The sequence below is a fragment of the Rana temporaria genome, chromosome 3 (assembly GCF_905171775.1).
Source record: "Rana temporaria chromosome 3, aRanTem1.1, whole genome shotgun sequence".
Taxonomy (NCBI): domain Eukaryota; kingdom Metazoa; phylum Chordata; class Amphibia; order Anura; family Ranidae; genus Rana; species Rana temporaria.
In genome coordinates, this window is record NC_053491.1 from 232,400,661 (window position 1) to 232,412,900 (window position 12,240).

General features: G+C 44.8%; 1 protein-coding gene across 1 annotated transcript in view; it reads left to right on the plus strand.

The window, feature by feature from the left end:
* Positions 1 to 1,963: 1,963 nt before the first annotated feature.
* The window catches only part of F12 (coagulation factor XII), an 83,364-nt gene continuing 73,087 nt past the window's right edge, over positions 1,964 to 12,240 (plus strand). Inside the window, exons 1-3 of the mRNA XM_040344449.1 lie at positions 1,964 to 2,093; positions 8,109 to 8,154; positions 8,240 to 8,333. Coding sequence (XP_040200383.1) covers positions 2,034 to 2,093; positions 8,109 to 8,154; positions 8,240 to 8,333 — 200 coding nt within the window. The 5' untranslated portion in view covers positions 1,964 to 2,033. The remainder of the gene's footprint in view (positions 2,094 to 8,108; positions 8,155 to 8,239; positions 8,334 to 12,240) is intronic.

A 12,240-nucleotide genomic window follows, 5' to 3' on the forward strand; every position in this document is an offset into this window, starting at 1 on the left:
TTTATGTGGATAATAATGAGGTGAAAAAGTCAAACATTTCTCATAACATGTCAATGATCAGAAAATTGAGTGTAAATCTCTGGACAGAGGACTGTCTGAAAAAATAAAGGTTTTAAATCTTCCCTATAGGAGATGCACATTGCATAAAAAACAAACAAAAAAAAACAGACAGAGATTTAAATACTTTCCCACTCTTAGGCCCCATACACACGATAGAATCCATCCGCTGAAAAATCCCAGCAAATGGGTTTCAGCGGATAGATCCTATGGTGTGTACACTCCAGCGGATCTGTTTCCGTGGATATTTCTCCCCTGGGATGGATTCCAGCAGATCGAATATTTGCTGACATGCCAAACAAATCCATCTGCTGGAATCCATCCCAACGGATGGATCCGCTGGTCTGTATAGACTCACCGGATCCATCTGTCCGAAGGGATCCCCCGCATGCGTCGTAATGATTCGACGCATGCGTGGAATTCCTTATATGACAGCATCGCGCACGTCGCCGCGTCATCATCGCGGCGACGGCGCAACACGTCATCGCCAGAGGATTTCGGCGCGGATTTCAATGCGATGGTGAGTACACTCCATCGCATAGAAATCCGCGGAAATCCTCGAGAGGATTTATCCGTGGAAACGGTCCGCTGGACCGTATCCGCGGATAAATCCTCCCGTGTGTATGGGGCCTAAGTCTAGAATATATATACCGGTATATATATATATATTAAAAAAAAGGAGTTGGTGAAACTTTTTGCATAATGCAAAGTAAACCTTCTAAGTGCAATGATAGTCCCTCTGAAAGGTTGATTTACAGCATTATGCAGTGTAGAATTAACTGTCAGACAGACTCTGATCTCTCAGGACTTGGGTTTCCACAGCCAAACCGTTAAAGCCAACAACAGTAAACTGATCCTTGAGATAACAGGATGGTAGATTGGTCGTTGAGACAGCAGGTACAGTTGGTCTGGAAGTGCCCACAGAGTGTCTTTCAGGAGATGGGTAACATCTGAATACCAAGTCCTTCCAGGCCAGTTTGGTGCCACCAAGATCACTGGAATGCCCTCCCATCTCAATCTTGCAAAGCAGTCAAAGAAAAATCCTTATTTACGGGAAGGCCTCAGCATGAACTTGTCCCACAGGGTCATCAGTGTGTCCACTTCAAATGCTTTTGGATCCCTGGCCGTGAACCTGTTCACGTTATTGTTGGAGTGGGATGCCAACAAATCTTTGTTTGGCATCCCCCCAATGGTGACAGATGTCCTGGAACACTTTGGAGAGAAGAGACCATTTCCCTGCGTCTAGATACTGATGAGTAAGAAAGCCTGTCAAAAACGTAAGGTCAAGCCCCATTAACATAAAACACGCCCCCTTAGACACATTTGAATTAGGCGCCCTTACGCCCGCCTGATTTAGGTTACGCCGCCGTAACTTAGCAGGCAAGTACTTTGAGACTCAAGTACTTGCCTAGCTAACTTACGGCGGCGTAGCCTAAACACGCTAAGCTACGCCGCCGCAAGTTTAATCCACTCTACCTGAATCTACCTATAAGTCTTCTCAATCTGCTGGTAGAATCAGAATTATAAACCAGAGAACTACTCTCAGCACAGAGAGGCTATCCATCAACTAAGGGTACAAGCAAGAAACTGAGAATTGCTGGGAGTGGGAGGGGTTAGTTGGGCTGTCCTAACAACTTTGTTTGTAAGTGCTCTCATCTGAAGGTGGTACCGTATAACCCACTGTCTTCTTTAGTGGAAGCCTGTGTCCTGTACTGTAACATTAAAAAAAAAAAGATTTTGCCATGAGCAGCAACCCCCTTTTGAGGTAATCAGGTCATTTGTAATAACAGAGTGATTCATGATTGCAAATGGAAGCAGGAACTAAAAATGTGTCCTTCACCCTCACATGTACATGCTGTGTGGTGCAGAGAGAGATAACAGGTGAATGCCCCTTTGCTACTGTGTAATCCAGGTGTCCTTTAAACTTCCTAACCTTTGCCTCTCATTTGAGCTTAGCGACTTGTTGTGTGGTCATCATGAAGCTTCTTTCTTTGCTCTTCTTGCTTGTTCTTCTGGTCATCGCTCAGGCTAAACCAGTAAGTACCCTTTTATCATTAGTACTAAGTGTGTATTTGTTTTTCATGCAGTGCTACTACTATATGTGATATTGAATTTTCTGAATATTAATGACTAATCTATGCCAGTTTGCCTTGGAAGAATTTCTGATACTGAGTTGCGTCATTAATAAATAACTTTGAATGAATCCCTACATGCTTAAAATCCATATAAACCACAAGGATATTTCCAACCAACTAGTTTTTTTTTTTTTTGTTTTTTTTTGTTAAATATAGTTTTGCTGACAATTAGTACATTATCAGATATTTTGTGGGATGTGGACTGGAGATGTAGAACTGCACATCTGTTAGATGTTAATGATATGAGCTTGCTAAGTTTTTCAGAATCCAGCTTAAATTTAAAAAAATAAAATATCCATTAGGGTAATTGGGCTGTGGACAAAACTGGCCCTAATGTATGTGTATTTGTCTGCAATTGTTTGCAGAAGGGACTGATCTGAATTGTTCTATGTACTCAGCAAATTACGTTTGAATAGAAGATGTATTGTAAATAAATAAATACAGGATATAAAGAACTACTATACTTAAAAAAAGATACTTCTACATTTACATACAGTTCAAAATTCATAACCAATCAATGTTATTTATTGTGAACAGAAATACAATAGAATGTAAGAGGATTCTTATTTAGGAAATCAGAACTGCAGTCAGTGCAATAATAAAATAAAATCTATTATAGTGTAACAGAATGTTAAAAAAAATTGCATGTTATTCCAGAATCACAGTAATAACAATAATGATGACACAGATCTGATAAATATAGCCATAAAGATGAGTCTGTAATAGTAAAATGAACATTATAAAACAAATTTGTAAAGATGTTTCCAGGGGATTGACATTTGCACTGCACTCAGAAGCAGTTAATGAATGTGTTCTTTACTCAAGTAGCACTAAAGATTCACAAAGGATTTCCTCTGGGTTCACACCTTTGTGCTGCAGAAACACACAAACATGTGCAGTTTGGGGTGCTGTGATGTCATTCATTCTTAATGGTAAACCAAGGCACATTGCCAACACACACTGGTTTTAGTGTACAGTAAAGCACTACCGTCCATTGTGTGCCATAAGGAGCCTATTGAAATTAACAGGCTACCATAACACAGAAAAAGTATGAATCCAGCCTTAAAGTGTCAGTGTCAGCTAAACATCACAAATTATAGGTGAAGCCTAGTGGGCTGAGGTTTTCTTATATGTCCAGGAGGCCTATGGAGATGCTAAACAAAATGTGCACCTCAGTGCTTTTTATTGTGCTTCAATTTCAGCTTTGGTAGCCTTTTTTTCCCTTTAAAAAAAGGTTTACTCTAACCACTCCTGGACCACCCTATAGCAGATTCATTGCTACAGGGCAGCCCTCCTGTGCAGTATCACGTGTATATGTATGAATCCCTCAGAGCTGAGGACTTGACTCCCCCTCTGCAACTAGTGATGAACTACAAGTCCTAGCATTAACCCCTGAGATCTAAGTGTCCCCTTAGATCCCACGGGTTCATGCTTGGCCCTGTAGTCCTTCACTAGTTGAAGGGCCGGAGGGGGGTGGGGGAAACATATCTTCAGCTATGAGGGGTTTAGGCTGGGACAGTGGGACCTGTAGTCCTTCACTAGTTGGGGGGGCAGGGGTGTGTGACACATCCTAAGCTCTAAGGGGTTCATGCTGGAACCTTTAGTCCTTCACTTTTGGGGTGTCACATCCCCAAAAGTAAAGGACTACAAGTCCCAGCATGAACCCTGGCTGGGATTTAAGGATGTCATCTCCTCCTCTGCTGCTGGCTCATGCTCCCATGACACACATATGTTCTAATTCATTCACTGCTCCCAACCTCACCTCAGGCAGCTTGACCATCGGCTCTAATAGGCTTTAAAATAGGGTGGACTCAGAGCACAGAGCATTGCGCTCAGAGCCCACCCAGGTGTGTTAGAAAAGCAAATGAATATTTGCTTTTCTAACACTGAACCGCCTCTCTGCCAATCAGGAAGAGTGGGTCTGATATCTGTCACCTGATTGGCTGAAAGGACAGGTGCTCTTATTGGATGTCTAGCAGCTCACCGCCGTCACCCGCTGCCTGACCCGCCACCAAGATGGGTTAAGTGCCGGTCAGACAGCGAGCGGGCGGGTGGGGTGGGGTTCTGGTTAAATGCTGACGGGGGGTAACATTGGCTGCATTTGATGGGCACAGTGGCTGCAATTGGTGGGCACAGTGAGGCTGCAATTGATGGACACAGTGAGGCTGCAATTGATGGGCACAGTGAGGCTGCAATTGATGGGGCACAGTGAGGCTGCATTTGATGGGGCACAGTAAGACTGCAATTGATGGGCACAGTGGCTGCATTTAATGGCAGAGTGAGGCTGCAATTGATGTGTTTTTTTTCAGTATTTCTTAGTTTGCACCCCCCCCCCCCCAAAACATTTTGAGCATCAGCCACCACTGACAGAGAGAGACATTGCTCCAAATTGTCTGCACAGTTGACCTCAAGAAAATTGCTTGATTCCTTTATCAATTCCTTTATCAACATAGTAAAGCCTTGTACACACCACTAGTATTTTATTTATTTTTTGCTCAGTCCAGCAAGTTGAAAAAACAAAACGGACAGCTCTGGTTGGAGCCGCTGAGCGTGAGCAAAAGTGACCTGAGCATTGATCACTTTTCAGAGGAGTGGCAGAGCCTGCTGCAAGTGTGTACAAACATTTGGGCACACACTGGTGTGCTGCGGTTTGGTGGCAGTGTTTATGTACACAGTGAAGTGGATTGGTAGATGGGACTCCATTCCTACATTTGCCCGCATTTGTTGACTGAGTAGCTGATGATGGGGGTGGTAAGCATTTGGTGCATCTGTTCTATGTAGTTTTCATGTTGGGCGCGTATAAATGGTTGTCTTGTGTTATCCGGGGGTTTTGTTCTTTTCTTTCAGATGGAGTGCAGCCACGCCTCATCTGGCCACTCATATGGGTTTCAGGGGGCTGACGTAGACCGGGTGGCAGGCAGCTGGGTATTTCTAGGAGGGAGGCGTGTGTGTGTTGGTTGGGGGTACCGGGAATGATGTGCAGCAGGGTCGTACCTGAGGTGGATCATTTTGCACGCCTTGATAGGCTACCTGACATTCTTGTGCTCCAGTATTCTGGTTTTGGCATTGTTGGGAAAGGCAGTCAGCAGCAAGGTCCACATTACTACTGATACAGTAAGCATGGTCAGGGATGACATATTTAGTTCGCAGCACACTTTGTAACTCTACTTGCAACTAGGAAGGATGCAGGACAGGGCTCAGTGCTGGAGCTTGTTTTGCCACCACGTCTCCATACAGCTGGTGGTGATGATGCAAGATCTGTCCGCTCCAACCCCTCCTCCTCCTCCATGCCCTCCTCTGCTGAATTGTCCTATGAACCACCAGTATCCCCTAAGTGTTCAAGGGGCTAACAAGTCAGGCTAAAAGATGTCATAGGGGACAGGAACCACACCAGAGCAGAGATACTTTCAGCTCTACAGGGGCAGTCCCAGAGGTGGTTAATGCCATGGAAGCTTGAACCAGGAATGGTGGTGTGCGCGAATGGCACCAACCTTCTGTCTGCCCTTCGACAGGGAAAGTTGACACATGTACCATGCCTAGCACATGTCCTCAATTTGGTGGTGCAATATTTCTTAAACAGGTACCCAGGGTTGCAAGATCTTTTAAGGCAGGCCAGACGAGTCTGTAACCATTTCAGGTGTTCATACACAGCCATTGTTCGTTTGGCTGAAATTCAGCGGGAGTTCCACCTGCCTGTAAACCGCCGGATTTGTGACATGCCCACTTTCCTCTCAAGGCCTGCTTTATGCAGTCACCATTCTTGGAATGCCACAGAACACACAAGAGGAGGAGGAGGATTCTGGCAGTTTTTGAGGCATAGAAGCAGAGAAGATACTGATACAGATATGTCAGACCAAGATACCTTGGTAGTAGTATGTGGCTAAGAGGAGGCAGTTCCAGATACTGTAATTCTCAGTGAACCGGAGGAGTCTGCTTCTCATGCCTCCGCAACCTTGTGGTGCATGGGCTCCCGTAATTTTCAAAGCCTGCGAAAGGACCCGAGAATTTGTGGCATCAAGAAGAAGGATCATTATTGGTTGGCAACCCTCCTTAACCACCATTACAAGGGGAAAGTCTCGTAACCCATCCTGCCCTCGCAGAGAAAGCACAGGATGAAATATCTTGAGGACACCTTAAAGAGGCATTTAAGTAACCCCTTTTCAGAATCTGATAGGATACAGTCTCTCTGCAAAGGTAGTTTTGAGGCTTCTATTTTTAAGAAGGGGAGCTGTGGAGAAGGGGCCCGCCTAAGTGATGCATTAAAAAAATGTTTTAGTCCTTGGTACCCAGGGCTGTCAAATTCAACATTCCATCAGAGGCATCTGCATCAGTGGAAGATTATGTAGGGGCTATAACAGACATGGAAAGCTTTCCAGTAGAGATCCACTGGGCTACTAAATCATGAGAATAGACCACTGGCCAGAACTTTTCTAGTATGCAATTGAGCTGCTGGGCTTCCCTGCATCCAGTGTGCTTTCCGAATGGACATTCAGTGCTCCTGGAGGTTTTGTGACAAATAAAAGAGCGTGTCTGTCCACAGACTCCGTTGACCGCCTGGCATTTGCCAAAATGAATCAGTCCTGGATTAGCAGCAGCTATTACGCCCCTGATGCCAATGTAGCTGATTAAGTGTTTTTGGAATCTGTAATCTCTGCAAGATTGTCTAGACTGCCTAGCTTTGTGGGTGTTGATTTGAACTTGAAGTAATTTTGTGGTATAGGTTTCATTTGCACAATTGCCACCCAAGGACCATGGCCAATTCTTGCTTTCATCAAGAGTACCTCTATAGGGTTGCAGTGTGAAGGCACCACCAACACATAAAGACCAATTTTTCTACAATTGTTTGATAGGGGCATCAATTTTTTTTTTGCAGCAAGGCCAATTCTTGCTTTCATCAAAATTCCCTTTATAGAGTTACGGTGTAAAGGCACCGTCAATACCCAAAGACCAACTTTTGACCATGGCATATAATTTACATTTTTTTACAGCAAGGCCAATACTTGCTTTCATCGAAAGTACCTCTATTAGGGTGAAATCATGTGATTCCACTTTGACATAAAAAAACATTGGCCCGGATTCACAAAGCACTTGCGCCAACGTATCTCGAGATACGCCGCGTAAGTGCAAATATGCGCCGTCGTATCTGTGCGCCGGGCCCACAAAACTAAGATACGCCTAAAAACAGGCTTCATTCCACCGACGTAACTTGCCTACGCCGGCGTAGAGTGGGCGCATATTTACGCTGGACGCACGTGGCGCTCCCATGGATTTTATATTCAAATATGCAAATGAGGGAGATACGCCGATTCACGATCGTACATGCGCCCGATGCAGGCTACGACTGGTGCGCGTAAGTTGTACGTCCGGCGTAAAGTTAAGCCCCATAAAGCAGGTGTAACTCAGCAGCAGACATGGAAAGGTCTGCACCAGGGAACTCAAGCCTGCGTATTTTACGTAGTTTACGATGGATGTGAATATGACTAGGCGTAGGTTACGTTCACGCCGTAGGCAGTGATTCGGCGTATCTTAGGCAGTTCTTCCGACGTGATTGTGAGCATACGCTGTTCGTTATACGTATCTGTCTGGCAATCGGCCAATCATTTGCATGGGGTCATGCCTCATTTGCATGGCTCACGCCTCGTTCCACCTATGCCGGCTTATGCCTAGGAAACCCAGCGCAGTTTTGGGAGGAAGTGCTTTGTGAATTCTATGCTTGCCTCTCTGCGCTGCGTCGGCGTAGCGTAAAGGAGATACGCTACGGCGGCATAAATGTGCGCCGCTGTCTGTGAATCTGGGCCATCCTGCTTAAATCACATATTTGCACAGCATTATGGGAGCCAGTTTTTGATCAGTTTTTTTTATATGGAGTTATGTGGTTTATTCCAACTAATTCTTTATACATTTATTTTGTTCCAGAAACACAGAGAGAGGGAAAAACATAAACCTGGCTTAGGTGGATTAGGTGAAGTATAATTGTTCTATGATGTGAATCTCTTACTATTAAAAAAAGTAATTTGTGTATTTACATCGTTTTGTGTGTCCCTCAGTATTAACAGAGATTGGTGAGCTGTGCCATTTCCCATTCCATCATGAACGTAGGGAACACCACACTTGTATCAGAAAAGGAAAACCCAGACCATGGTAAGGCTGATATGTGCATACAGTTCCATGCAAAGATATTGACCCACTATTTTTTGATTGTAAAGCTTTATTTTTTTAAATTAAAATAACAAATATGTCATACTTACCTGCTCTGTGCAATGGTTTTGCACAGAGTATCCCTGATTCTCCTCTTCCAGGGCTCTCCTGGCTTTTACCCCCCGCTGATTGCCCCCATAGGAAGCTGCTTCCTATGGGGGCACTCATATGTGCTTGATCCCGAACTGGTCCTGCTGCTCTCAGTTAAGCCTAGGAAACAGGAGAGAGGGGAGAAGAGCTGCTGCAGACATGCACAGGGCTGGGTTGAGATCGACCCAAAATGAATAGTATTATAATTGCAACTAATAGAAATCCCTTCATGTCTTGATAGTAGACCCTTTGAATACCCTGTCCACTCTGAGACTTGAGAATGGGATAGGATTGGTCAGGTTTCTGAGCCAATCAGTCTCTGCTATGTGCACATGTGCATGCATAATTATATTGGGCTCAGTGTTTATAGTACACAGAGAGATGCTCTAGCTATCTTTCTTGGACATTTCCTCCTGTTTTGTGGTGTCTACACTCCCTACAACATGCTTTGTTAAGAAAATTGACTTTAAAGAAATCAGTAGTTTTACGTGCCTTGTTTTGTCGAAAGTAGGGTTGTCCCGATACCACTTTTTTAGGACCGAGTACCGATACTTTTTTTCAAGTACTCGCCGATACCGAATACCGATACTTTTTTTTAAATGTGTCCCCAAATGCAGCCATGTCCCCCACGAATGCAGCCATGTCCCCCACAGATGCAGCCATGTCCCCCACATTTGCAGCCATGTCCCCCACATATGCAGCCATGTCCCCCACATATGCAGCCATGTCCCCCATATATGCAGCCATGTCCCCCATATATACAGCCATGTCCCCCACATATGCAGTGGCATTGCGGCGGGGGCGGCGGCGCCGGGGTGGGGGGGTTTTAGTATCGGATCTGGCATCTGGGGCATTTGCGGGAGTACAAGTACTCCTGCAAATGCTCAGTATCGGTCCTGATACCAATACTGGTATCGGTATCGGGACAACCCTAGTCGAAAGAGAAAAGTTAACATTCTGCACTCATAATGGTGATTTAAACCTCAGGAAGCAGGGCAGGAAGAAGAGCTGGCTGGGCCATTTCAGAGGAAAGATCACTTGGTTGGGGCTATCAGTTAGTATTATACCAGATGGGCTGCACTAAGGGGGTATGAGGATTTATTAAAGGACAACTACAGAGTCCCCATTCAACCAGCCAGTGTGATCAGATTCTCCAATCAGTTTTTCAGGTAGATCTAAACAGAAGGTAAACAGACATGCATTTGTTTACATCTAAAAAATAAAAGAAAAGGTCTGTAGCATTTTCTGTTCTTTTGTACATAAGCGTGATGGATTTGAGGACACGGATGTCACAAAAGTAACATCGGTACCAGTGGCGGCTGGTGCTCAAAATTTTTGGGGGGCGCAAACAAACGGAAAAAAAAACAAAAAACAATTGCAGCCTCACTGTGCCCATCAAAGGAAGCCACTGTGCCCATCAAATGCAGCCACTGTGCCATTGTAACAGCACTGGTGAACGGAGTGAACCACAACTGCAGTTAGCAGGGATTTCAATGCGCTTCTCTATGTGAGAACTCAGTATTGGGCCCCAGGCATCACTCCACACAAACAGGAGTTTGGGGGATCTCTACATCTCTCTCTCACACAAAGAAAGGCGTTGAGCTACTTAGGATGGACGCATTACAACATGCGACCAGAGCTTAGATCAATATTCCAATACACCTCTATATGCAAGTGATTATCAGTACGGGACCCCAGGCGTCACTCCACACAAACAGGAGTTTGGGGGTTCTCTACATCATATCACGTTGAACATATAGGGATGTATTAGGCCACTAAGGGAGTTGGTATGAAATACCATCAACCCATAGCATAGAAAAGTTAGAGCGAACATGTTCAATAATTTAGGACAAGGCCTTTGAGCGATTTTTACTTATGTCAAGCTCGTAGTTAATAGGAGTTGTAGTGATAACTAATAGTTGCGTATGAGAGGCAATATAGCTCAGGTAATTTAAAGGTAGATGGCCCTTTAAGGTATTCCTTTAGAAAACAGTCCTTAGCACAAGAATATATCCCAAATAGTATGTTGATATCCACAAGGCGTAAGAATAATAGTATTAGATGGAACACAAGCAGCAGATTTTCCTATGGCACTATAAGTGACACAACCGTTTGCAGGTTTCAGTGTAGTAAACAGGGATTCCGTGGTGTAAGGTGCTCAGCAAAGAAGGCCTCAAGGTTGTCCCCAGCAATGGCTCTCTGTTGCAGTAGATGTTACAACAGTAGTTGCAGGCTGGAGCGGTGTTGCAGCATGGGGAGCGATAGTACCAATATCAGTAGCGTGGCCGAGCTACGGCTGACAATAATAGAACGCTGTCTGTGTATCAGGTAAACCCCCTTTATAGGCAGGAGACAGGTACCAGACAGCTGTAGTGCATTGCAGTAATTTGAAAAGAAGCGCCATATACTGCGGCGCACTTCCGCGTTCCACAGTGGAACGCACAGGGCGCCACGCGATGATGTCGCATTACAAGATAGAACGGGCGCGAGGAGCGCCTGTTACAGCCATCAAATGTAGCCACTGTGCCATCAATTGTCGCCACTGTGCTATTGCATCAATTGTCGCCACTGTGTTTTTTTCCCACAAATAGAGCTTTTGTTTGGTGGTATTTGATCACCTCTGCGGTTTTTATTTTTTGCACTATTAAACAAAAAAAGACAGATAAATATGGGGAAAAAAGCAATATTTTTTCTTTTTTGTTATAATAAATATCCCCAAAAAATATATAAGAAAAAATCATTTCTTCCCCAGTTTAGGCAGATATTGCATTTTTTTTTACCAGAAATATGCCTAAGTGTATATTGATTGGTTTGCGCAAAAGTTATAGCGTCTACAAAATAGGGATAGATTTTTATTATTATTTTTTACTACTAATGGCGGTGATCTGCGATTTTTATTGGAACTGCGATGGGCAGATTGGACAATTTTGACACTATTTTGGGACCATTGACATTTATACAGCGAACAAAGATAAAAAATAGCCACTGATTACTGTATAAATGTCACTGGCAGGGAAGAGGCTAACACTAGGGGGCGATCAAGGGGTTAAATTTTTTTTCCATGGCAGGGAACAGAAGATCCCTGTCATGTCACTAGGCAAAACAGGGAAATGCCTTGTTTACACAGGCAGTTCCCCGTTCTGCCTCTCCTCGCCATGATTGCAGGCCATCGGCGGACATCGAGTTCGCAGGACCCGCAGGCACGCTCCCGCAAGTGCGTGTGTCCGCTAGTCGGTTTAAATGGAGGGATGTACGGGTACGCCCATTTGCCCAGCCGTGCCATTGTGCCGACGTACATCAGTGTGCGGCGGTCGGCAGGCAGTTAAATGTAACAATTACAGAAATGAACTAAAAAAAGTGTACTTAAAGCGGGGGTTCACCCAAAAAAAATATTTACAATTACATCTAGCAGAGCCAGCCTACTAAGGACATTACAATTCGGCAGGTCATTTTTTTTTCTCTGTACATACCTTTATATCCTGATGTTGTCCAGGGCTTCCGGGTTCCGATGACTGGGGGACTGGGCGTTCCTATCCTTCCGTTCGATGATTGACGGCTTGTGAAACAGGTGACCTGTCGGACAACGCGCATCACCAGATGTCGGGAAATAGCCGAGCTGCGAGTCGGCACTATACGGCGCCTGCGCAGTCAGCTCTACACGGCGGGTGCAGGCGCCGTATAGTGCCGACTCGCAGCTCGGCTATTTCCGGAAATCTGGTGACGTGCGTTGTGCGACAGGTCATCTGTTTCACAAGCCGTC